Here is a 27,812-nt window from a genome sequence, read left to right on the forward strand (position 1 = left end):
CGTGCTTTGCGTGGCGGGAACGTTCAGAGCCGGAGCGCAGCTTGGGTAGCGGTGAGAATTTCGTTAGCGCGGAGTGGGGCGCAGGTCACGTGGTTCCTGCGGCGGGGTTTGGTGTGGGCTTGGGGGGCTCTGCTCTACTTTGCTCTGCTCCTTTCCCCTCCCCCCGCGGCTGCGAAAGAAAGAGTGGCCCCTTTGTCTCATATTTGCATATGCAAATGTTGGCCTTGCGGTCATTTAATTGAGATGGCGGGAGAGATGGCCCCGCCCCCTGAGATGGTGGGGGAACTGAAGGGTCATGTGGTGGGGTTCGCCCCCCAGCTTAGGTCTCTCTGGCTCAGGTTGCCCTGCTTTCCGCCTGATTCCAAGGCTTGTCTCCGTCGCACTCAGGGCGCCCGTACACCTGCGGTGGGAGCGGGGTTGCTCTGACGGGTTGTAGTTACAGCCGTTGGAGGGGACTCAGTGAATTGAGTCAGCTGGCATGACCATGCTTCAGGAGCCACCAGCCTCACCTGTATCAGCGTCCATGCTCTGAAAAATGGTGGTGAGGCACTTGAACTGGAGCTCATCAAACCAGCTTTAGTTAAAATACCTCCACTGGCATTTTTCAGTGTGGGGACGCTGATACATGTGATGTTGCGGGTGCTTTAATTAACGTGGCTCTCGGAGCCATGCTAATTAAATCATCTTCCCTGCCCCCCCCCCCCGCCCGGGATCATGTCCATAAACATCCTAAAACTCTGCTTGGCTTTTTGGCTAAGATCAAGCGAGACTGGGGATGTTTGAGCCCCAAGGCCTGCACAAAGGATGCCTGGCTTGATGAAGGCTGTATCTGAAACCCCAGAACAATGGGCCCAGGAGGTAGGCCCATGGTAGAGCCGTGAAGGCTTGACCATTGAGCTCTGCTCACTCAAACTTCTAAACTTCACAGTTGGACTTTACACGGTTGAATTTAGAACTGATTTGGCCTTTAACAATTAAAAAAAAAAATTAAAACTGGAAGCATAACTCTCTTCGTGATGCTGCTGTACAAGGGGATGCTGGTCTGTGACTCCTGGGAAGCAGATATATAGAGATGAAATGACTTGTCTGTTTTCGTAGCATTAAATATTTTTGGCAGATTGCTCATATATTATTTTGGTTACAAGCATAGACCAGTATCTAGACTGGACGAGGTTTGCGGCAAACCTCCTTTTTTTTCCTCTCTCTCTTTTTCTTCAAGTGGAATTGGCTATTTGTGGCCTGGTTCTCAGAAAAAAGACGGGAAAGTTTTGCTGATAATACAAAACAATCTGTTTATTTTGCTTTGATTGTAGCTAGGTCTTTCCAGAGGGAAAGCTTTTGCTGATAAACAGATTTTTTTTGTATTATTTCACTTTGATATCAGTCTTTTTTACTATTAGGTAACTTTCAAGTGATAACTGGCCTGGGAATGTCATGTCAACCTTTTCTGGAAAGGAGCGAGTGAGAAGAGTAGAAGTACAAATTGTGCCAGAAAATTCAGATGTGCGCAAACTGTCTGCTTCAAAATTTGGAACTTGTAATGCTGCTGAATCTGTTTTCTTGAAAGATGGCTGCTTGATCACAAGGAGTTTGCAATAACTATTTTTAGGTGTTTTTCAAGCACAAATTTAGAGAGGAAACATATATTCTTAATCTCAAAAAGATGACTAACTGCATAAATGTCACTTATAGGAAAAAAACAGCAAAGTTCTATTTGTATAGTTCTCTTAGGCACTTTTTAAAAAAGAGTTCTGCATTTTTTTCCCCTCAGTATCTGTTTGTTTTCCTGCCAAAGGCAAATTAAAGAGAAAAATAAAGCAATTTTTAGCCTACCCTTGAGTTTTGGGGTTTGATGATATAAATTAACTACTGTTGCCTCAGAAACTTTTGAAATCTGTTAGTTTATTTAAGTTAAAAATTATCTGTCTGACGGGTCTGGTTACTTGTCTAGAAATGATTATCTAGGCCAGGGATGCTCAGTTTGTGGCCTGCAGAGCCATCACATCTGGCCCCCAGGGCTCCCCATGGGTCCAGAAATTTGGCAGCAAGGAAATGGTGGCCATTAATATAGCCACCCTGCCCCCTGCCAAACTCCCAATCCCCATTCTTTGTGTTGCCATTCAGGGGCAAGTTAGGTGCCTTTCCTCTTTAGGGCTAGGCCATGACCCCTTCCCTTGCAGAGCCAGTTAGGGCCTAAGCCTCCTGCCTCCCCAGGCCCTGGCCCCCTTCCCTCCTTTTGGGGCTGGGTTGGGGCTTAGCTATGCCCCTTCAGCCCCCAGGGCTGAAGCATACCCCCTTTTCTCTCGATGGGCTCCTTTCCCCTGTGGGGCTGCGTTGGGTCCAGCCTGCCTCTTCCCTCCCCTACCTCCGCACAGCCAGATGGTGCCCACCCAGGCAGCAGATGGGGAACACCAGCTGGTTCCAAACTGCAGACAGACCAGGCACTGCCAGTCCAACCGACCAGGCAAAAAGGCACTGATCTAGGCAACAAGTAATCTTACTCCTGTGGGAAGGGAGAGAGGACTCTTATCCTTTGAAGGTATTTTTATAACTGTACTCAAGAATAAATGATCTGTAAATGGAATTTTGCTTGAAGGAAAAAAAATCAAGCTTGAGAGATTTTTAGAATTGTGATTCTCTCATCTGCTTAATTTCTTGTTCTTACCTTCTTGAGTTTTGATTCAGTACAGATGCAGAAAAGGATCTTGGAGTCGTCATTGACTCCAAGATGAACATGGGCTGGCAGTGTGGGGATGCAGTCAGGAAGGCCAACCATACCTTGTCATGCATCCACAGATGCATCTCAAGCAGGTCCAGGGAGGTGATCCTCCCCACTCTATGCAGCACTGGTCAGGCCGCAGCTGGAGTACTGCATCCAGTTCTGGGTGTCGCACTTCAAGAGGGATGTGGACAACATGGAGAGGGTCCAGAGGAGGGCCACTCGCATGATCAGGGGGCAGCAAGGCAGGCCCTATGAGGAGAAGCTAAGGGACCTGAACCTGTTCAGCCTCCACAAGAGAAGGCTGAGGGGGGAACTAGTGGCCTGTTACCAACTAGTCAGAGGGGACCAGCAGGCACTGGGGGAGTCCCTGTTCACCCTAGCACTGCTAGGAGTGACCAGGAATAACGGTCACAAGCTGGCAGAGGGTAGATTTAGGCTAGATATCAGGAGGCGCTACTTCACGGTCAGGGCGGCTAGGATCTGGAACCAACTTCCAAGAGAAGTGGTGCTGGCTCGTACCCTGGGGGTCTTTAAGATGAGGCTAGTTGTACACCTTGCTGGGGTCATTTGACCCCAGTACTCTTTCCTGCCATGGCAGGGGGATGGACTTGATGATCTGCTCAGGTCCCTTCTGACCCTAGAAACTATGAAACTAAGTATGAAATAACCTTTTGGTTGCTCTAAACTGGTTCTGCTCTTTCCTAGCAAGGAGGTGGTCACCAGATGGTGGTAAGGAGCAAGTATTTGTCATACCCTCAGGACCTTTCCTGTGGGGTTTCCCAGGCCTCTGTACTTTTGTCCCTTGTTCTGAATGTGTCTGGGGCCACTGGACAAAATAATGCAGAGATTTGGAATGAGGCATCATCAACACAGTGATGACACCCAGCCTACCCCTCTTTCTTAGGTGACCCCAGGCCCTACAGTCTTAGCCCTTTTCCTGGTTCCTGGCTGCATCTAGAGACTGGATGCAGGTGATCCAATGAAAATTGAAACCAGACAAGTGAGAGATGATAGTGGTGGGTTGACTGTGTACAGATTGAGTTGGGGTGGGGGGGACTCGGATACTGATCATCAGCTGGGTGCAGCCTCCTTTTGTTGCTTGGGTTTACAGCCTTGGGGTGCTCCTGGATCCTCTGCTGTACCTAGATCTTCAGGTGATGACCATGGAGGAGGACCTTTCACCAATTCTCTCTGGTGAGGAGGCTGTGACCCTTTCTTTTAGATTCTGACATAGCCACTATCATCCATACCTTCATAGTTTAGCCTTCAAATTACTGCAGTGTGCTGTATGTGAAGTCGCCCTTGACTATCAAAAAGTTGCAGCTGGTGCAAAATGTGGGAGCCTGCCTTTTAACAGAGGTGTGTCACCCAAAGCATATAACTCCAATACTCTAAACTTTGTGTTGGCTCCCAGTAGCTTTGTGGGTGCAATTCAAGGTGCTGGTTTTGACCTATAAACCCTAAATAGCCTGAGGCCTTTGTACCAAAGGGATCGCATTCTGCCTTACACCTCATTGTGATCCCTAAAGTTCATTGAGATGAACGTTCTGCAAGTACCATCAATATACCAGTCTGATTGGCAAACATACTTGGCAGGTCATACTCAGTACTCATTCCTCAGCTCTGGAAATGCCTCCCTTTGGACACCAACCAGAGCACAAAGATAGATATATTTTGGAAGTGCTGTGAGATCTGTTTGGGAACACAGGGCCTTGTTACAGAGTAATTTTAAGAGGCTTGTGGAGCTCCTGGATTGGCTGCATGTTAACACCTTTTAAAGTACTTTATTCACTTTAACATTATACAACTCCATGGCATGATTATCTCTAATCTACCTAATTTTGCAGGCTCTGGAGAAAAAAGGATCAGGTCCCTCCAGAACTTGTCCCACCTTGCACCACTGCTGGCCAAGCCGCCAGCCAGCTGGCCAAGTGCCACCTGAGCTCCAGAGAGAAAAAGTTCAGGCCCCTCGGAGCTCAGGAGATGCCCAGCCAGCCAGCAAGGGTCAAGTTTCAGTGAGACCAGAGATCTGCTTCTCCAGGTCTCTCTGATCTCAAAGCAGCTGGCATAATGGTGGGCTTGTTTTCTGTTTTCTGCCCAGTGGGAGCAGGGAGCTTCTAGTGGCAAGTCACAGCTGTGCAAGTGAAGGACAGCCAGAGCAGGTTTTTCTCCTTAAGGTGTGACTGCTTCACTAAGCTGATCAACACTAAGCTGATTAACATTTGTGTGGCTTTCAGCACAAGGTTCATGTTTAGCAAACAAAGCTAGACTGGGATATAGTTCAGGCAGGGCATATGTTTTATATACTTACTCTACTAACTTTTTAAGTTATTTTGTTTTCCTGCCTTATAAACTAGTTTGTCTTCTTATTGTAAGCCACTTTGAGTCTGTTGGGAAGGTTAGTGTATACATTAAATAACTGAATGTATTGAGTTTAAGTTACATTATGAAATTGCTGTTAACCAGTAAACTAATGCTTTTAACCAGTAAATGACATTTTCCAAATTTGTCTCATTAAGTTGAAAAATACTAATTTTTTTCCCCAAAAAATGTTTATTAACCATCAAAATTTGGCTAAGTAGTTGCTTACTTTGATTTCTGTTCCCTAACTCTAACTGTGAGGTAGTTTATGCATTAACTTTATAACCATTGGGGTAAGCCATATGATTGTAATCTGTACTCCTTGTTATGCATTTCTTCTGAAAAATCTGTTAATCCAGAATTTTTTTTTCTGTTTACATTTGCAGATTGAAAAAGCCTGAATGAGTTAATTTTTTTTCCAAAGAAAGAAGGTTCCTAATGAAAAGTGGAGATATTCAGTCTTGATGTAGTCAAATAACTAGAAAAAGATGCTGTCAGATAAACAAGAACAAATCTTGTCTTACAATGGAGAGGTCCTCATTTTTCATCTGTCTAAAGCAAAATGTGGAGAGGGGACAGTTAATAAAACAGCAAGATTACATGTCAGAAGAATGGTATTTGACAGTGACACTAAACTGTTTGTTCAAAAATCTTCTGGACAGTTCAGCATGCCTGGTGGGCACTTGGGAATTGAAACGGTTTGTTGTAGCTGTACAGCAGACTTCAGGACAGGAATTAATCTTCCTTGTATCTTGATGAAAAAGAAGGGAGAAAAGAGTGTTTTCAAATATTTTTTATTGTTGCTTCACAACTCCAATGAATTTGAACCATGCTTAAATTTTAAATTGGACTATGATCTTAAAGAAGATATCAGGATATTTACTGGCCCATCAGTGTTATGGAGGCATGCACAAAAACTCTTCTATATCTCTCCCACAACTTGTACAGTGCTTAGTGCTCCCATTCATTTTTCTTCCATTCAGTGGACAGGTGATATTGAGAATGAAGGCAGCATTGTATTGGGAGTGAGAACTGTTTGTTCGCCAGAGGGAGGAGATTGGCAAAAGCTTTGCAGCTCAGATGAAGCCACATGGGGTAGCAAATTCTTTGGATATTCTCTTGAAAATCAGAAAATATTAAGTGGCACCTGCTTTCTGCCCCATGCTTACAGCACTGTGGTATCTTGTGTACATGTCTGCAAGTTTAAGGTCTTGAAAAGCCAATTTATTACATCAGTTGTTGCTGTCACCCACAAGAACCAGCTGATTTGGTTCCAAGATGGGCTTCCTAAAGATGTCTGTCAACTTCCATATGAGGAACCCTACTTAATACAAATTGCCACAACAAGTGGAAACAACTTATTCTTTATTGTGTCTTTTGCTTCTGGAAATGTGTGTGCTGTGTGGAAAGACAGCTTTCAGGTACCAATTGTGTTAAAAAAAAATGCTGTTGTTATTAGTAATACTGAAGTCCTGTTTCCCCTATATTTTTCTTGTCACTGAAGTTTCCAAACATAAAAAGCTAGTGTGTTAACCCTCTATAACTTCTTACTCTCCTACTCCATTCAAATGAAAAATATAGTACTTAAATATTTTTTGCTAACGTTCTTCTGATTTTATCTGAAAATAGTTTGTTCTTTAATTTAAAAAAATTGTGAACAAGGGCTAATATTTCTGTTGCTGTTTCGGTTCTTTAGAATTGTAAATGTAAATCTAAAACAATATTACTAATACAATTGCTAAATCTGTTTTAGGGACCTTGTATACATTTTTTGGCCTACATCAGTTTAAACTCCCTGCTTGTAGCATATTCACTTGGCCTATTTCACTCACTAGCCAGAACAAACACTTAATTGGAAAGACCTAGACAACTTTTTTTGTTTTGGTTCAATATGTCTAAACTCAAAGAAAAGACCACATAAAATATTAGTATTTTTTGATGTGATGTTAGTAAGCTCTGCATGTTTTTGTCTGGAAACTCATAGTTTACTTCTTCAGCTTTCTACATTTAACAGAAATAATATTAAAATTCCCCTTTGGCCTCGGTCAATGTAATTTGAACTTTCAATAGAACTGTGAAAAATTCCAAATACTAAACATTTAAAAATTGCAGTGTCATTCAAAAAAACCTGTTGTCTAGAAGATGGACTTCTCTTTTTAAAACATTATGCATGTTATATGTGGGGAAAACGGGGACACATTCCGTAACAGAACAAGGGTTGCAATTTGGCACTTCTGCTTCATAGTATTGCCCTCTAGTCACCAGACTACAGTGCTGCTTTGTGCAAAATAATATGTGCTCTTTTGTGATTCTTTGAGAAAAACAAACAAATTGAAACAAACTCATGCCTCAAGTACAGATGTTTTAGAAAATGGTGTACCTTTTAACTTGTGTTTTTTTTACCTCAGGTTGCTGCCAAATGGGAGAAAGTAAAATCTGTTCTGGTAGATGATTTTATGGGAACTGGAACTGAACAAATTTTACTGGTTTTTGGGGATAGAACCGATGCAGATATTTTAAGCTTTTTCAGGATAACAGATTTTGGAGTAATCAACTATTCAGTAAGTTCAATTTGTCTGTTATTTAAACACATCAATGAAACTTAAAGGAAAAAAAACCCTCTCAAACCATTAGAATTGTGTGTGTAAAGTGAAATGGAATGTGTGCCTGGAAATATTCTTTACATAATGCAATGCTACTTGCTTTTAATAATGTAATTATGATAAACAAGAATATGTTGAAGTAACTTTACTAAGCTGATAACATCAGAAGATCTTTGGGGAAATTAAAGTAATGCTGCTGAAGGTGTTTCATGTTGTAATGACACTTGCTAGAGTAGTGGGGGCAGTTGGTCAAACAGAATTAAGATTCTGGTATTTGTTAATTAACCTCTCAATAAATGGTCTTTCTAGTATCTATTACCAAGTTTGAATTGTCTTCAGTAGGTAAGATTTACTTTAATTGCAAGTTGTGGCTTTCTAATTTCTTATTCTGGACTTTTCTATAACTTCATGTCAGTAAGCTCTGTACCTTCCTTCTGCTGCTAAATTAATGTTTTGTTTTGTTTTCTTTTTTTTAAGAGTGGAATCAGTTATAAAGAAGATGTTCTTGTTACAGCAGAACTACAAGAGAATGGTTCTCTTACTATACAGGCTCTTGAAGCAAGATTACAGGTACACATTAATAACTTCTGCCTCTCTAATTATATAAATAGGCCTATCATTACATGTCTACTGAAAAATGTAATTAAAGCCAAAATATAAAAATATATAGTGAAGGGGGGAATTCACTATTAAAACATCATTTCACTCCCCTTTCAGCAAGTAGTCTTCATTGTCAGTAGTCATTTACTTGTAGTTGAATATGTGGTTCAGATAATAGAATTTACAAACATTCTTGTAGACTAAAATAATGTTGTCTCAGAAAAGCATTTTTTGCGTGTTGGTAGGAAGGGTGGGGGCAAGATTACAAATGCATTCAGGTAATTGCAAGGCTCCAACATAATCTGATAAAGAAAAAGTTTGACAATTCTGGAACTACTCCTTTAAAACATTATGATATCCATTATGCACACGTGTTTAAATACCAGCTATGTCTTGAAATTGCTATTTCTTTACAGGTAGTACAATTCCAGAGTTTTAGTGGCAGAATTTACACCTGAGGGAGAGGGAAGCACTGTGGTCCACTGGGTTATATATAGACTTAGCAATCAGTGATGTGGATCCTAATTCTGCTCTTGATTCCAGCTCAGACTGACTACGGACCAGACACTTGCTGTCTTGGTGACTTGTTCCCATTTATCACTAGTTGATTTACTGATATAGGTTTGCAAAATGGTGCAAAGAAAACTAAAACACCAGACAAAAGTAATAAAAAAATGAAGCCTACATCCAGTTTCTCTACTTTTGTAATTTTAGATTTTTAGTGGAGTTCTATATCCATTATTTTAATTCTTCCTCCAAAATGTGGAGGAATATGTTTAATGCATTAGAGTTTCATTGGTTCCATCAGACTGAATCTGTTTGGATATAGCTCATAATATCTATTCTTTGTTGGACCTATTCTAGCACAAGACTGACTTTTTCTAGTTTATTTGCCCTATCTCACAATAGTACTCAAGTACTTACATAAATACTTAAGTTCATTAGGTCTGTCAGGAACATTAGTTTTATCTTTACACTCCCTGCATGACCTAGACCATATCACTCAAGTGTGTCTCTGTTACTTCCTAAAATATTTCAGAAGATATTTTTAGATGCAACACAAGACAGGGTCATGTTGTTGTATATACTTACCTATAATCAATAGGTAGATAAGAGATCTCTGTGTATCTTGATGGCTAGGGACAGACATTACACATAAACTGGTTTAAGTGATCAGAAACTGGTTTAAGCCTGTAACAGAACAGATGTTCAGTGCACATAAACCAGTTTCAACCAAACCTGGTTGAATGTAGTATCAGACTTTACTGATTTGGCTCATACTGGCTTATACAATGTCTGTCCCAAACTTCATCATGCCTGGTGATGCCAGACTTCACTTTTTTCGGCATCTAGTCCTGATAATTTGGGTAAGGGCTATGCTCTAGAAAAATTAATCTAGGAAAAGAAAGATATGCACACTGTAATCTTTAGGGATAAGTCACTAAGGTGCCTAGCCCCCATGACATTTCATAAATTACTACTTCACTAGTTTACTTTTGAAGCATATATCTCCTTCCTTTTTGCATCTCTTTCTGGAAAGGCTGTTTGGGTTGTGCTAGATCCTCTTCTGCAATACTGCTGTCTGACAGGTTTTTCCCTTTATACACAAATCAGGGAAAATAACTGGCTCTGGCATTACTGCAGAAAGGATCTGGAGACCATAAGGATCACGAAGTCTGAGAGTCATCTATGAGATGCTGCTGTAGAAAAACAAACATCATTTTGAGAAATGCAGAACTAAAACTCTTGGTTCAAAGATGATACCTTTTATTAGACCAACTAAGAAATCACAATCTATCTCTATCTCTATCTTTCTTTGTGAGCTTTCAGGCACATGCACCCTTCTTCAGGCTGAGGGAAAATTAAAGATGGTAAAAGTCCCCATAGGTAGAAAATAAACTTCATTTTGCACAGAGGAAACTGAAGACAGATGTCTGTTCTTCTGTGTCCATGAGAGTTCTTTTGTATGACTTGCTCTTTGTGCACATAAAGGCAGGATTTCTTCTGGGATGGTGTTAGATGGCAGAAAGGCAGGAAGGTATAGAAATCTTTCTTTGTTGTTTAGCTATGAAGTTTATAATTGCAAAATTGGCTAAAATTGGGCAACTTCTATGTTTCAGGGATGTATTTGGTAGCCAGGTTGGTCCGAGACAAAAAGAAATGCAGAACTCTAAAACTCTTGGTTCAGAGATAATACCTTTTATTTAATTTAAAATTTATTTTATTTAAAAATGTCATTCTGAGATGCGTTTATAGGTCTATTATACATAACACGTGGGAGGTAAATGTTCTGTTCTTGATGTTGGTGAGACTTCAGGTGGACTACTTTGTTCAGTTTTGGGCACCCTAGTTCCAGAGAATGAAGGACAATTGAAAAGAGGCCAAGGTACAGTAAGAAGTTTAGCAATAGGACATACCAGGAAAGGTTACATAAATTGCATTTATTTACTGTAGAAGAGATGAGATTAAGGGTAAACATAAATCTTTGGGTATGTGGAGCACTTGATCAGTTGTTCATTTTCATTTTGTGTGGGACAAGAAGAAACTGACCTTCAAAGATTTGCAGTAAAGGTTTACATTATCTGTTAAGGCAAACTTTCTAACTCTGAAAATAATTAAGCCCCAAAACAGGTTACATAGGTGCATTGTGGAGTCTTATTTGTTGTAGGTTTATAAGAACAGGTAAGACAAACATTTTTCAAGGTTGGTCTTGGGTGTATTTATTTTGCCTCAAGGCAAGGGATAGACTAAATGATAACCTTTCCAGTTTTATTTTTTAGTCCAATTTGGTCCTTGTAAGCTTATTGATTGTAACCTTTTGGAGTTTACTTCTGAGTGCTTTGACTTTCTCTTTTCTTGGCTCTTTTGGACTGTCAGATACTTAGCAGCAAAAAAAAATCGATATTCCTGCCCAAGTTTTTATATTATGTTATGTTCTTCAGTGCACCAACATTGACAAATATGACAGAAAGTTGTATTCCTCTGTTGCTTTTTTTCTGCTTTTATCTCCCCTGTGATGGTAAAATTGACTCTTCTCTTCTCTCTGTTAAAGGTGCTTCATAAGGATTACCTTGGATGCTCTCTTTTGTTTATACCAGTTGGTTTCTGTTTGACCAGTTTGTTTCTGTGTGTTGACTTCTGAAGTTTGAGTTCCAAATGCATCCGTTGCTTCCTTGGGTGAAGGCAAGCTGCTGGTTGGCCTCCTTGGCAATTAAATCCTTCCTTCCAAACCCCGGGATATTTCATATTTTCTTATTTTTGGAAGAACCTAGTTTCTTTTCTAATGTTTTGGTACATCTTCAGCTCTCCCAGCAATATGTTAATATTAAGATTACATCCGAGTTGAAAATTCTCCATTGTATTTCTTGTGCTGGAATATATTTGATAACTGTACAGTTAATATTGTTCAGCTGCCTTCCTCAGCCATGATGCTATTTCTTTCTTAGTTTCCATTGGCTAATATGAAGCTATTGCATGAATTATTTGTACTTTTTGTCATCTACTATAATATTACCATTTGACTTCTGGTTTTCAAGAATGCATGTTTAGGTATAATTGACTTTTGGCTCTGGTTGAGGATCAGGCAACACATTGCCTATAAAACCTGCTGTTGCCCACAACCACAGGAAATCAAAATGTTGAAACTAAGATAGGGTGAGCAAAACATGATGCCTGCAGAGCATAGCTTATTGTTGCCCCTGAATCTGTAAAGGTGGGGAACCTATGGCCTAAATCTTTTAAGTGTTTGTCATCTACCCTTGCAATGCTAATATTTTGCATTGCCTATCCACTTAATCTTCCAGTCTGTAATAGCATCAAATAGCAACTACAAGACAGCCCTGTTTCATAATATAGTCAATTTAACAGCTCTGTCTTCTGATTTTTCACCCTTGGAGCATAATGCATTTTCTGTACATTGCCATTATGATATTAATGACTTTAGCCCAAATGCCATAGGACTGAAAGATCTTCTGCAATATATGTGCATCCTGTCAGTTGTCTTTTGAATGCTAATTAAATTGAGTGAGAGGGCTTGCTATTTTATGTTGTCTTCCATTTAACACATCTGATCTATGGAAGATCTCTTGAATCTGAATCCAACCTCTGAATTTGTCATCTACTACCTTTCAAACTTTTTCGTTTGAAGAACTTTCCTTAACACAGAGAGAATTTAATTCTTTACCTATAGTTTGCAGTCATTGAGGTTTTCAAGGTATTTTGACAGTGATTCAATGTCAGAAGATGCTTTGGGATTTTTTTCCTGGATTCCAGTGTATGGTTCTGTGTTTTGTCAGGACAGTGGTCAAGTGCTTTTAGCATTTCTGTTGTGATTTGATAGTACTCTGCCACTTTGTTTTTCTGCTTCTTGATCACAGCATTCACTTTGGGCATCTCTGTACAGTGTTAGTGTCAGTTGTTCTGGTTCACGATTCAGTAGAGTAGAATGTTGAGGTCAGGTTGAACATGTTGAGAATTGCTGTGAAATGATTTGCCTTATCAGTCTGTTCAGCCTCAGTTATAAGCATTTGTCCATCTTTGCTTTTGATTGGCCTGTTTCCTATTTCAAAATTTCCTCAAACGACCCCAGCAAGGTGTCTATCTAGCCTCCTTCTTTTAAAGACCCCCCAGGGTAGGAGCAAGTACCACTTCCCTTGGAAGTTGGTTTCAGATCCTAGCCGCCCTGACTGAAGTAGTGCCTCCTGATATCTAGCCTGAATCTACTCTCCGTCGACTTATGGCCTCTGTTCCTTCTTATTCCCAGTAGTGCTCGGGGGAACAAGGACTCCCATTGCCTGCTGGTCTCCCTTGGCCAGTTTATAGACAGCCACCAGATCCTCTCTCAGCCTTCTCTTGTGGAGGCTGAACAGTTTCAGGTCTCATAGCATCTCCTCGTAGGGCCTGCCCTGCTGCCCCAATCATGTGAGTGGCCCTCCTCTGGACTCTCTCCATATTGTCCACATCCCTCCTGAAGTGCGGTGCCCACAACTGGACACAGTACTCCAACTGTGGCCTGACCAATGTCATATAGAGGGGGAGGATCACCTCCTTGGACCTGCTTGTGATGCATCTGTGGATACATGACAAGGTGCAGTTAGCCTTCCTGACTACGTCCCCACATTGGCGGCCCATGTTCATCTTGTAGTCAAGGTCCTTTTCTGCCTCTGTGCTGAGGAAAGGGGAGTTCCCCAGCCTGTACATATGCTGCTGGTTCTTTCTCCCTAGGTGCAGTACCCTGCATTTGTCAGTATTGAATCCCATCTTATTCTCATCTGCCCACCCCTGTAACCTGTCCAGATCCAATTGCAGCCTGTCCCTCCCTTCTAGTGTTCCCACTTCTCCCCACATCTTAGTGTCATCTGCGAATTTTGAACAAGGTGCTTTTCACCCCCTCGTCCAAGTCGCTGATGAAGATGTTGAACAGTCCTCAGTCCAGGGCCTGAGGACTGAGCCCTGGAGGACCCGACTGCCCACATCCCTCCGGGTCGAAAATGACACACCCACCACCACTGTCTGGGTGCGGCCCTCCAGCCAATTGGCAACCTATCTGACTGTGTAGGCATCGACACCACAATCACCTAATTTTTTAACGAGAATGGGGTGAGAGACAGTGTCGAAGGCCTTCTTAAAGTCCAGAAAGACTATGTTTACCATGACACCTGTGTCCAAGGGTCTTGTGACCTGGTCATAGAAGGCCACCAGGTTGGTCTGACAGGACCTGCCTCTAATGGTTGCTCATGTTGGTTGCCCCTAAGCATACACTCCCCTGCTTGGCCCTCGCAGATGTGCACCTGGATAATTTTCTCAAAGAGCTTCCCTAGGACCAGGATAAGACTAACAGGCCTATAATTTCCTGGGTCCTCCTTCCTCCCTTTTTTGAAAATAGAGACCACATTGACCCTTTTCCAGCTCCGACACCTAGCCAGAGTACCACAAGTGCTCATAAAGCTGTGCCAGGGGTCCTGCAATGACTTCTGCTAATTCCCTCAGCACTCTGGGTTGAAGATTGTCAGGACCTGCTGATTTGAACACGTCCAGTCCCACCGTAAGTTCCCTGACTAGGTCCTCTCTGACCCTGGGCCTGGCTGCACCTCCCCTGGGACCATCGGGGATCCCGGTGAGGGGGATGACCTGGTCCCTGTTCAAAAAAATGGAGGCAAAGAAATTGTTAAATAGGTTAGCTTTGTCATCTGGTGAGACCACCAGTTTTCCAAGCGTGTCCTGCAGAGGCCCCATGTTACCCAGAACCTTCTTTTTATCCCCTGTGTATTTAAAAAAGGATTTCTCGTTATCCTTGATCTGAGTTGCTAGTCCTAGTTCCATCTCCACCTTGGTCTTCCTAACAGCCCCCCTACAATCCTGAGCAACGGAGGTATAGTCTTCCCTGGTGATGGGCTTCCATTGGGTGTATGCCTCCTTCTTAGCTTTGAGATGTTCCTGGATGCTTTTGCTGAGCCATGGGGGCTTTTGAGCACTCTTGCCTCCTTTAATCCGTATTGGGAATGTCACCCTTTGGGCTTGGAGGATCATCTCCTTCAGGAATGACCACTCTTCTTGGACTCCCAACTCCTCACCCCTCCGGGACCTCAGTGCCTCCCCGACTCGTCTCCTTAGCTCAGTGAAATCCACCCTCCTGAAGTCCAGGGCTGCTGTCTTGCTGCAGGCCTTTGCCACCCTACGCAAAGGCCATTTCACTGTTTTGTCGGTTTGTTTCCTCTGTTGAGCTGCGTTGTCTCTTGACTTTAATTCTTGTTCTTTAACTCTTAACTGCTGCCCTTTGAATTACTTAGCTGCTGAGCAGTGTCCATTTTTCTTTGATTTCATTTGTTCTTGCCTCCCTCTCTTTCAGATGGTGCCTCTACTCTGTTCTTTTCAGTTCAAGTTAAAATGTTGTGCAATACCTTTTGTCCCCAGTTTTTGTATTGTTTGATTATTATTTTTTCTTCTTTCTCTTTGAAGTTGATATTAGCTTATTTTCAATTTAGCAATGCAAAAATTGCTGCTGCTAAATCTGTTGCTTGATGTGTCCTTATAGCTGTCAAAGATAAAGGTAACATAAATCTCCAACTGATGGTATGACTAATTTGATATTTTTATTTTGCAATTTGGCAAGTTCCCATCTTTGTTCCTTCACACAGACATACCAAGGATCACACAGACATACTGAAGATACTTTCAGGAACTAGGGCAGATACCAAACATGATTCATTGAGTCTCTTGTCAGCCCATGCTTCCCCCTTAGTCTTTCCATTTCCTGCTTGTCACTCTGATTTGGCATTAAATCTGCCCATCAGAAAGAACAAGTCATATATTGGACTTCTTCAGTTGCATCTCAGACAGAGTGTATAGGTGGAACTCATATTTCTCCTCTCCACTACTTTCCTCTGTTGGAGTACAGCAGTACACGATAGACATCTTTTAAGAAGCTCTTTTAGAATCTGGCTTTTCTGATGCAATTAGTTTCCCAACTAATGAGTGAATTTATATGTGATGATGAATATTTTTTTGAGATGAGATGCTTCATCTCTTGCATGGACTGATTTTTATCCACACCTGTAAATGTGTTCTCCCTAATGCAGGAATGGGCAAAATGCGGCCCAGGGGCCAGGTGCAGCCTGCCAGGCCATTCTATTCGACCCGCAGGGCCCCTAAAAAAAATTGAGAAAATTAATATTAGCGTGTCCTGGGCTACCTGTCATGCAGCCCTTGATGGCTTGCCGAAACTCAGTAAGCGGCCCTCTGCCCAAAATAATTGCCCGCCCCTGCCCTAATGGGATTTTAGTTGTATAGTTATCCATCTCCCTCATGTGGGATCTTTTATTATTTGAAATATTCTTATCACATTCCAGTTACCAACTTTGTGCTATTTTCTTGTAGCCAGATTTTTCAAGTTCCTGATTTGTAGATACCGCTTTCACTTCATGTAGCTTGAGAATTTAGCACTGTTCTGGCAGGGAGACATTTTTTTTTTTTTCCCCAGAAAGGTTATGTTTGTTTAACCAGAAACAAAACTGAGCTACCACTCTGGTTTTGTATGTCTTATGAAGCTAGGTAGGATTAGTCTTCCTCACTTTATCTGGACTTGAGTGGTAGCTACACTGAGCTTGGTTTCAAGTCTTTACTGATGTTATCTTCAGGAATGACAATACATGGATATTGCACATTAGTGTTGTGTGTGTGTATGTATATGGTGTGTATGTATATGTGTATATATATGTGTGTATGTACATAATGTTATATTTTTACATATCTTTGGAAACTGTTTTTTTCAGAGGTTGTAGATTTATATATTTCCTGTCTACTTCTGAGAGAGTAGTGCTAATTACACTCATACCAGTACTGTGCTTATGAATGCAGCATAAAAGTCTAATTAGATTCTATACCCCAAAATACTCTGGAATGGATGATGGGCTTTTGAGACTTCAGATGTTCAAATTCTGCTGAAAAGCAATGATGTAGCTGAGACAATTCTATTACAATTTCCAAAGTCCATTGTGTCCTGTTATTCCATGGCTGTAAATGCTTCCATATCCTAGTACAATTACTGTGAAATTCTTTCTTTACTCCAGCCTGTGGTTTAAAGGCATGTATAAACTACTGGCTATGTATGAGCAAACTGTCTATAATGTGTGCTGTTAAAATTGAACCACTGGAGGTTGTAGACTTGCTGCTCTGGATGAGCTCCTTGCATTCCTCCCACCAGTTCTCTGTGGGCATGAGATGTTTACTGCATAGTTGCCTAATTAGCTCTGCAGTCAACGTCTCAGCGGGCACGTCTACACATGCCCCTGTGGCTCCGCTGTTACTCCATCATCATTTAGTACTTCCAGAAAGAAGTACTAACTGACGGCACAGTAACAGCCTATACTGGGCACAGGTTTTTTGTTTTAGTTGCTACATCACCATAGCAATGCACTATAGTGAGGCAGCATGTTGCTATGGTGACGTACCTGCAGTGTCATGATTTTTGCCTGTGGACAGTACATCAGTGTAGCAGGTCGGTACGGTGAAACAGAATCACATGTAGATGCCTCCAGCACAGGGGTGGACAAAATACGTGCTGGATGTGGCCCACCAGGCCATTCCATACAGCCTGCAGGGCCCCTAAAATATTTACAAAATTAATATTTATCCTCCCCTGGCTGCCTGTCATGCAGCCCTCAATAGCTTGCCAAAACTCAGTGGCCCTCTGCCCAAAATAATTGCCTGCCCCTGCTCCAGCATCTACATGTGCAGGGCTGCTAGGATGGAGTAAACCAATTAACTCCACCACAGGATAGTACTTATAAAAACAAGTACTATCTTGCAGCAGAGTTCTTTACTCTGTGGCAGTGCACGTATAGATGCTGACAGAGCTAGCTAGGGCATGCGGTTTGCTTCAGCATGGGGGCTGCCTGCCGGCTAGCCCTGCACTTGAGCACTCTCGTGCCCCAGCCAGACCCTTCACAACACACTGAGCTTAGTTGGAACTGCCTTGGGCTAGCAGGCTGAACCCCCAACCCAACATGCTGTGGTCCCAGGAACACATGTAAATGCTTCACCCAGTAGCAATAAATTCTAGCACAATATGTGCTGGAATTCATTGCATCGCATTAATATGCATGTGTAGATGTGCCCTGTGTCAATTTCCCATCCCTTTCTTTTTGAGAGGATCTCTGTCTGATGTTGTTGAATGGAAAATGTTAATGGTTGCCACCAGTTGGTTCTTTGACTGTAAACCATTACAGCTGGTTGAGGCTTCTGCATCTGTTTACCAGGTATCAAGGATTCCATCATTTTGCCCATCTTGTCTCTTAGCTATTGCTTAAAAACAGAAGTTCTACCTGACTGAAGTCTGGAACATCTTTTGACATTTTTAAAAAATAATTAAATGTTCTGTTCAAAAGTTATTGGCTTTCTGTATAACACAGTAAGAAAAATACCATCAAAATAAGTATAACAGAGAGAATGGTTCATTTGGCTGATAATCAATGCCAACATAAAAATTCCAAAATGTGTGTGTCTGCGTGTGTGTGTGTGAGTATACATTATGCATATATACACATTCTAGGGCTGTACGAAATTTCGGTAGCTGTTTTATTTCATTTCAAATTTGGATGTTTCAGCGGTCGAAAACCAAATCTGAAATGAAACACAGGACTCCTAAACGGCTTCAAAATGAAATGGGTGGTCCAAAATGTTTTGGAAATTTTCCTAAATGATTTGGATGTTTCCGAAAGGATTTGAATATTTCAGAGCTGTTTTGGAGGCAGGCTTCCAGGGAAAGAGGGAGGAGGAGGAGTGGGGAGAAGAACTGCTCTGATATTGACATCTGTAGCTGGTGGCCAGTGTTAAGGATCTGTCCCCAAGGGCCCTTCCAATCCCTGATTAGATTGCTGCTGTTCAGGCAGATGCTTTTAGCTAACTTGCAGAAAAATGACACCCTTTGTTGCATCTCCATTAGGTGTTTTACACAGCTATGGTGGCAGCCAGTTTATGATGCAATTAAGCGTTAAGAAATGTCTTTTTATACCTTATAGGCTGGTTATACTTCTGTTCAAAAACTGCAGCAGCATCTAGTGCTCAAAGAGAAGGTCCTTTTTGAATCTTGCAGAGCATTAATCAATCTTGTTCAAGAGAGAGAACATGTTTTACCAACTGCAGAAGAGGTAAGATATAGGTGTTATGACAGCTTAATCCATTTTACAAAATACATTTTAATATTTTTTTCAGAGCTGGAGAAGGAGTTACAGTGGGGAAAACAAAAATATTGAATGTTGCATATCTAAAGTATCTCTGGTTTTAGCTAGTCTTAAGGATAATCCTATTAGGAAATAGCTAACAACTGAATAGTTTTAGGTACAAAACATGTCAAGTGATCAAGTGGAAATAATGCCAAAACAAAGTTAATGACAGCCTTGTTCAAGCCAATTGGATTGTATAGCAGTTCAGGGTTGTGAAAATCTTGCAGCAGAAGGATGAATTTTGAATTTGGGTTAATGCATATGAGTTCATGACAAAAACAATTGTATAAATACATTTCAAATAAATATACTGTAGAGATTAACTAGGTATATTTCACACTTCACTTATCTTAATTCTCTCCTTAGGTGATTTGTGCATTTTGAGATAAATTAGAGAAAAACATTTTAAGTTCTGCAGTGACTATAATACTTGCACTTCGTTTATCTTAACATGTATTTTCTTTTTTTTTTTATAAGGAAGGTCTTGTTTCTCTCTGGGATGATACAGAAGATCCTTTTTCTTCTCTTAATAAAGAGACAGCATTGGGATCTGAGGATCCAGAACAAATCATAGAGAACTTGTGGCAACGTGTGGTGGATGATAGCTTGGTAATTGGAGTACAAATAACAGAATCACTTAACTTGTAAGTAAATAGGTGTGCCTAATAACTTAAATTCCATAAGGCTGTTCATAATAATTCTTTTGGATTGTGCCCTGCAGCTGCAAAAGTGACTGCAAAGGAAAAATTAGATTGCTATCTTTTGGCTTTTATATTTTAAAAAAACACCAAAAAACTGTATTTATCGGCATAAAATTAACACACAGAAATGTGAAAAAACAGGTAGAGCTAAAAGCATGAACACACTATTCTATCTATTCTATTCTGTAGTCTGGATAAATCAGCACTGAAGGTTTTTTTCTAACTTGTGTTCCGTGAATTAGGCTGCTTCTTTATTATGTTAAGCTGCTTCTTTATTATGAATGTTTTGCCAGTGGGAAGCAAAGCCAGCATATACAAAGATTTTGCTGGTAGATCTTCTTTCTCCTCTCTCCATGACTAGAATAAGCTGTAGTGACAAATCAACAGTTTTGTCAGTACTCGGAAGCTAGATCAGGCATTTGTTAGCACAACTACATTTGACCAAAACTATACCTCTTAATATCCTTAAATGACATAACTTTGTTGGTAGTAGTTTATAAAATAGATGTGACTTCATATAAAATCTACATGTTGCTTTCTTAACATTAGTTTCTTACCATTCTTGGCAAGCAGGGGCTATTGACAGATAAGAAAATGATTCAAATTGTAGAAGGGGAACAGGGAGAGGCAGGACAGTTACTATGTTTGAGTTGTATCATTCATAGTTAAACTGCATCAGCTTAACTCCACTCACCACAGGGTAAGATGGAAGTACAAAATAGTTACTGTGCAGCAGCAGACGTACTTGTAAGTCCCTGTTTATATCATATTCTTGTCATCGGGGAAGAGTAAAATAGAAGACATTACTGACCCCTTGAATATCATTTGGTTCCAATAAGTGCACGAGACGCTTATGGGTTTTGAACTGAATTATGTGAGGCATAAATTAGATTTATTTACTACGTGTAAAAATTATCTATATAATTTTGTCTTTAACATGTTGTTCATGATGTGTGTACATTGCTTGTTGGTAATTAAACATGTTAAACTACTGTTACGTTTTGCCCTAGAAAAGTATCATTACCAAGTATTTCATTTGCAAACTACAAAAGACACAGAACTCTCCTGTTTTGAACTACCTTCCTGCAAGCAAGGTAGTTCAAGTTTAATAAATTAAGCTTAAAAAATTCCAGTTCCACTGAAAATCCAACTAGTGATTGTGAGTGAACTGACCTGCTGCTCTACCTAAGCCATAGGTGTAGTTTCTCAACTACCAGATTCCCAGAATTTTTATGAAACCTTATGTCGTCATCTTGGCAGCCTCTATGGAGCCACTGGAGGAAGAGATTTTAAGAGCAGAAACTTTAAAAATACTTTGCTCTTGTGCATAGCACTTCTCATTGGTGGATCTGAAACTTTTGCCAAGGAAATTAACAATACTGTTCTTAGAAATGGTGAAGCAGCTAAAAACAGTGATGTGACTGTCAGGGTTATGTGGTATATCAATAACCGTTCTGGGAATAGAACCAACTCTTCAAAATGTGTGTTTGATGCTTGCTCCACTTAGCCCTTAAAATACTCTTTTCCAGATTTAATAGCACTTCATTGATTATTTTTCCCTTTTTACTAATAAAGCAAAATTGCAGTGTTGTGTTATGTCATGTTGTAAGCTGATGTCACTTTGCTGCAAAGAATATTGCAAAGAATTTATAAGACTTCCAAGGGCCTTTCATTCTTTGAATGGCATTAGTTGAATGACTAAATCAGGGATTGGCAACATTTTTGGCTAGAGGGCTAAAAACATCCCACCCCTGACTCATGTCTTGACTTGGCATGCCAGGGGCAGACTGGAAAATTGTGAAGGGCTTAATCCTCCTTGCTGGTGGTGGCTGCACCCAGGCCTCCAGGCAGAGGGTAGAGGAGGGGCCAGGGTTGTACTTCCCTGGCAGGCACCTTCCCTGCCTTGTGCCCTGAGGTGCACATGTAGTCGCTGCCACCACAGAGCCCGGCCAGGGCTCCAAAACCTGGTGCAGCTGTTTGTAGCCTCCTGGCTGCAGCCAGCCCAGCTACAGAGCCCATGCTGCTTGCAGCAGGGCTTGCAACCTCCTAGCTACTGGCTGCAAGCAGCCTGGACTCTGTGGCTGGCTGCAACTGCCTAGAGCCCAGACTGACCATGGCATGCCAAGAAAAATGGCCTTGCATGCCATGGTTTGGCATGTGTGCCAGGGGTTGCCAACTCCAGGACTAAATCAAATGTTCTTAAAAGCTGTTGAAACAAAACCCAATCTGAGACCACTATGCAAAGGAAGAAGAGTTCAGAAATTTCACATAGCTATTTTCATTTCCTTTAAATGATAACACAGAATCTTAATTTGAAATCCATGTGTTAGTTAAACAGAACTGGACAAGACTTCTAAAATTAAAGATGAAATACAGCTATGTCTTTCACTTTTAATACTTAAAGAAAGAAGGCAAGTTGCTGTTCTAACTTTTAAAATATTTCTAATGTATTATAAGAAAACAAAATATATACATAAGAAGGGTTAAGCTATTTAGTTTGGCCATGGCAGATGTTTTTCAATAGAAGTGAAGATTTAGGCACTCAAATTCTATTGACTTTTGAGTAGGAGTTGAACATCCGCCTTCCATTGGTTTTGAAAATATAGGCTGGGATTTTTATTGAGAGCAACTAAAACTTATTATTGAAATACCTTCAAAAAGTTGATTGTATACCTTTGTACTGTCGCATTAAAAAGTCTCTTTTATTGCATACATTGATAATTTTTGCTGTACATATGAGAAGGTCTGACAAAACTTAATTTTGAATCTGCAAGACATGAAAGCTCTAAATGTTAGTACCTGTATTGGGAATGTAAAAAAGCTTGGCTAATGATAAAATATGAGTTTTGAAATCCAGTAATCTTGCATGTGTTTCCATAGGTCACTGAATGATGTCAGTTTATCCCTAGTCATGGATCAAAGCTCCACTTCAGTTTCTCCCATTAGATGTCAGAATAAAATTGTTAAATTAAACAAGGCTTTCTCGGCAATGTCCATCTCTTCATGCCAGACTGAACCACCAACAAAAAAGTTAAAACTGGACTTCCATAGCAAGAATTATGTGAAAAAAGAATACCATGAAAGATCTTGTAAAGTTCTGGCAGATGGAGTAAAAACATTCATTGCTGTTACCCAACTTTCACCACTACTTGCATTTCATAATGTGTGTTGTACAGTGCTCCTGCATGCAAAGAGGAGAACACAACAAGATGGCATCTTACAGGGAAACAAGAAAATTACTCTGTGTGGAAAAATGTCATTAAATCTGGGAGATATTTCAAGTGGAAAATATTCAATAAATGTGTTGAATGACAATAGTAAGTGTACAAGCAAAAAAATCCATGCAATCTTTTATTTATTTATTTTGTTATGAAAGCACTGGTTAAAGTTCTGAACTTTTTTTTCCTTCAGACCATGGTAAGACATCCTTGCCCTTGTCATAGGATTCTGTATTCAGTTTCTATCACTGTTTCAAGAAGTAAATAACTGGAATAGACTCTTAGAGAAGAGTGACAAATGTATTAATGGCATAGAAATACTTTCTAAGTGAGTAGAGATTGAAAAGATGGGTTATTCAATTTAGAGAATTAGGAGGTGTTCATATAAAAGTACGTTTTTAAAGATGGTGTTGGGAAAGTACCCTGTGAGCTTCATTGTAATTGATTTGTCAAAAAACAAGAGAAGCACTCTTAACCGTCCTTCAGGACAAATAAATTATATGGCAACACTTAATTTTGTGCCTGCTGTAAAAAATGAGGCACAAAAACAACTTGAACTGCTCCTTTTTCCTGTTAAAATTATGGGGGTGCACTGATAAAGATTTTCTCAGCCAATACAGATGGCCAGCTGTTAATCAGCCATTTTGTCTGATACCAATCCAATACCTGATTTACAGAAATGCAGTCCAGTGGCATCTAGCTGGTAAGTCCTTGTAGGGGGAAGGGCCATGGGGGAGGGAAGGGGTGTGGGGGTGCAGATGGAGGCCCCCGGATTTGTGTGTGGGGTGAAGGTGAGCTGTTTGCTGTGGGCTCAGGACCAGAGGCTGGACCAGCCTCTTCCTGGCAGGGGGCTCTACTTGGGGTGGGCAGCAGCTCTGGGAGGGGAGGCTACCGCCACCCCAAAATTCCCTGTAGTTCCCCCCTCCTAGCACCACTGCTGCCCACCCCGAGCACAGACCCCCACTGGGAAAAGGCTGGCACAGCCCCTGGCCCTTATCCTGCAGCGGGCAGCTTACCACTCTGCGCACATGCATCCTCCAGGGCTTCACAGAATGACAGGGAGCTGTCTGTGGCTCCATCCCACTGCTGGGGTGGCATTCACCACCCTGGTTGGGTAGTACTTCTTCACTGGAGGCCTCTATCTGCCTGCCCTCCGACACACCCTTTCTCCCCCACACAGACTTAACAGATGCTGCTCTCCAAGCTGCTGGGCTACATTCCTGGCCATGTGCATGCTGCAGCTGCACACATTACACAGCATTTATTGATGACATTATCAGCTATACCAGCCCAAAAAAGCCTGTTGCCAGTAATGTTAATTTTCTTTTTATTGGTGCCGAGCTGATATGCCACCAATATATTGGTGCACCTCTAATATAATTATACAAAACAGAATTTTACTGAGATAAATGACTAACATTTTTTAGATTAACTTTGAGCAATAACATTGAAATCCCTGAAACTTTTGTTGAACTATTCAGCAATAGATCAGACCTTCAAGGGCATATCTACACTGTAAACTTGCCTTCACTTACAGATACTCTGGCATGCCGTGCTGCTCCACTGAGGCCACTTCTTAAACTGAAAGCAATATAATTATGTTTGAAGTGCTACAGCCTCGTTAGCACTGATACTCACCAGGGACAATTAGCTCACTTCTAGTGTCACTGCAGATGCTTCACTGCTGCTTATTTGTCAGGCAGCATAGGTAAAGCACACAAAGTGTGTTTGATAGTGTTCCTGCTTGGCATAGTAAGCTTGAAGTGTAGACATATCCTTATTTATTTAAAAGAATAGGTCCCAGTTGGCCAGATTTAGATTCACATTACCTACACTGTTGCCTGCAAAAGCTCATGCCTCTCTCAATCAGTTAGTCTATGCCAAGGTATACTGAGGAATCATAGTTCCAGTTTCCTTCTGGTAGTAGTGAAAAAAAAAGTAAATTAAAATTAAGTTTGAAATCTAAACAGAAATGCCATTTTTGCTCAGAATTTAAATTATTTATGAAAATACCAAATGTTTGGTTCAAAACCCTTTTTGTTTTTTTTTTCTTTCAGGTACAATGGAAGATGTATTTGCTATTCTTGGGGTCTCTCTCAAATTCTCCTTTCACATAATCTCATCTGAATGTACACTGACTCTTGTGAACATGTGGCTACAGGATCAAATGAAATGTACACCAATCAAAGAATGTCCTGAAAATATGGTCTGTCATAAATTGGGAAGTCTGCATGGCACAGTCTTTAACTGGAATTTGAAAACTCCATTCAAAGGAAATTTAACATTGTTTTGCAGGTAATGGTTTGAAAAGATTAGGGAATACCCAGGCCTCCTTAAACAAGCCTGAGGCAGAAGAATAACCTTTTCATTATTACTCTGTGGTATAGTAATTATATGCATAGCAGTGATGGCATCTAAAGCTATTTTTAAATGACAAAGCTATGCCTGTTAGAAAGTATGATTTGGATGGCCCTTTTTGATCATACATAGGTGCTCTGCATAGATAAGTGAGCATAAAATCTAAGTATATACAGTACTAACACTAATGTCAGGAAATGTAAAGTTATATGAACATAAAATATTCTATATTCCACAGTTGTAAGAGTTCACTTGCTATCCTGAGTGTGTCTCAGGATCTGTGCCAATATTCCTTTGGAATTAGGAGTTGGAGTTTTCATTACTAACCTTATAGTTTCAGATGAAGGCTAGCATTTTACAGGCTTCCTTGTGGGCTGTATATTTTTTTAAACAAACAGCCTGTGTCAATTTGCAGTATGCAGATATCAGCTGATCACACTAATTCCATACTTTTCAGTTCGTTGAGTTGTACATTTTAATAACTTCAGTTCTAACTCCAAGATTGTATTGATTTAGGAAAATCATACATTCCAGTAAATACAATATGGATATATTTAAATTAAAATAAGCTTTCATTTGTCTTCTTGGCTGTCATGAAAACCAGAAGACCTACATACTGCAAATTAAACTATTTGTCACTTTTTCAGTTGGGTAACAGTACCTCAAATTTAATTTTTTCTCTGTGTCATATACATGCCCAATTAATTCCTGTTTTTCAAGATCTGATAAATGAGATATAAATATTTTTGAATAGTTTTGATTATATTTTCCTTTTTTCACATACATCACATAGACTGAAATTAACTGTGTTTAGACTTGTTCACAATTGAGTAAGCTATAGAATTTTTGATACCAGACTAAGGAGTGTGTTGATGGTAATAAAACTCCTGTTTTATTATTTGGTTTAGCAGTATTCACAGTGTGCTATGTAAGTATTTCTCAAAATATGAAAAATGGTGCATTCCTTGACCTGAAGAGTTTACAGCCTAAAAGTCAGAATAATGAAAAGGTTACCCTTCATCTCTGGTGGGTAGAGCCTTCTCTTTGAAATATGTATCTGATGGATATAAGTTGTATTAAACTTCAAACAATAGTTAACTTTTCCTTATTCACAATTAACTTTGTTCAGATAGTTGGTATTTCTTTAACACAAAACTGAAACCACAAGCTATGTTGCACTAAGGTGACTAAAATTTCACTAACTCCTTGCACATGGTTACTTCTAATGAGGAATATCTTCATCTTTCATTGTTTTCAAATGGATGGATATTGGATTGCCTTTGAAAGAAATAGTAGGCCCTATATTGTGGTTAAAAAAACAGAATACATTGTGAATATTGCTTGTTTCATGAGTCAGAATTAGATTAGTGGGCTCTCAAGTTTGTCTAATCTGTAGTTTCAATAGTCTTCTCTCTTCTGAGGAGCAGAACCTAGCCCAGCAGAGCAAAAAATAGCACTTGACAGGTCCCTGCAGTTTCCTTTTTCCCAGAGATCAGCATCCATAGTACTTTTACATCCCACATGTCATAGAAGAAGCTGGGAGAGCAGCTTTTCTATTGCCTGTATAATTGTTTCTAATTTCATTTAAAACTCAGGAAAATATTGCATACTTCAGCCAAGGATTAAGACTGGTTAAGTTTTAACATACCCAGCCATACATTGCAAACCCTTATACAAGGAAAGTACTGTGGGATTACAGTGCACATCTGCTGGTAGTGACAGTACTTTCTTAAGAAATAGATGACATGGTACTGTTAATTTAGGGTGCTTTTTTTTCACTTGAGTATCAGCTAGTGGTGCTAAAGCCTGCTTGGTTTTAGTGTCTTTGCTGACGTGCATTTACTCTACCTACAGTAGTTGGTTATAAAAGTAAACAGATCTGTAAATTATTTTCCCCATTCAGTTTAAAGTAACATTTTAATCATTCTTTCTGTAGATATTTTTGAGAGAAATGGGGAAGATGTGTTTCACTGGTAATGCTTTTATTTTTACAGAAATAAAGCTGTCTTGTTCCAGTGTCTTCATAGTCTCGTTAACATTCTCCCACCAAACTGTAAAATAAAATACCGAAAATTAGAAAGCAAGGACATCCTTGCTAACCAGTTTCTACTGGCTTTGGAAAAGGAAATGGTCACCCTGAGAGAGTCATTCTCTGCTGCAGAAAGTGAACTTGGAGACAACTTCATATCAAGGTATGAAGCAGGAAAGATGATGAACAGTGTCACAGTGGCTTCTTTATTGGATAATAAGCAAACAGTGCAGCAATTCAGAAAGGAGCTTCAGAGTGACCAGAAGCAAAGCACATTGGGTATGAACCAAACAGTGAGTGGTAACCTTTACAGAGGAATTGCTTTGAAAATGACTGAGGCTCAACTGAATTCTGATATAATTGCATGGAAACTGCACAACTCATAACTGTCTCCTTAACTTTATTTTGAATATTTTTATTAATGATTATATCGAGCACTATTTATATTTTATTTTTCCATTTGTAATTTCATCTTAAAAGATGGAGAATAAAACTACTT

At 40.3% G+C, this 27,812-nt stretch overlaps 1 protein-coding gene across 3 annotated transcripts; it reads left to right on the plus strand.

The window, feature by feature from the left end:
• On the plus strand, positions 1-27,812 carry FANCB (FA complementation group B). 3 transcript variants are annotated; one of them, XM_090063370.1, is made up of 10 exons: positions 1-51; positions 3,834-3,916; positions 5,470-6,504; positions 7,492-7,644; positions 8,164-8,256; positions 18,804-18,932; positions 19,485-19,651; positions 22,589-23,025; positions 24,984-25,221; positions 27,279-27,812. In XM_090063370.1, the coding sequence occupies exons 3-10, from the start codon at positions 5,572-5,574 to the stop codon at positions 27,697-27,699; spliced, it is 2,571 nt and encodes an 856-aa protein (XP_089919496.1). In that variant the 5' UTR covers positions 1-51; positions 3,834-3,916; positions 5,470-5,571; the 3' UTR covers positions 27,700-27,812. The 3 variants fall into 3 exon arrangements, with proteins under 3 accessions (XP_089919496.1, XP_089919509.1, XP_089919503.1); XM_090063383.1 differs by lacking the exon at positions 3,834-3,916 and having other exon boundaries at positions 8-51; XM_090063377.1 differs by lacking the exon at positions 1-51 and having other exon boundaries at positions 78-3,916.

Source organism: Crocodylus siamensis, chromosome 1, assembly GCF_052110815.1.
Source record: "Crocodylus siamensis isolate JL-2025a chromosome 1, ASM5211081v1, whole genome shotgun sequence".
NCBI lineage: Eukaryota > Metazoa > Chordata > Crocodylia > Crocodylidae > Crocodylus > Crocodylus siamensis.

Coding starts and splice junctions, on each gene's coding strand:
- FANCB (XM_090063370.1), top strand. CDS start 5,572: ATGCTGTCAGATAAACAAGAACAAATCTTGTCTTACAATGGAGAGGTC. Junction 6,505..7,491: donor TGTGGAAAGACAGCTTTCAG/GTACCAATTGTG, acceptor TTTTTACCTCAG/GTTGCTGCCAAATGGGAGAA. Junction 18,933..19,484: donor TTTTACCAACTGCAGAAGAG/GTAAGATATAGG, acceptor TTTTTTTATAAG/GAAGGTCTTGTTTCTCTCTG.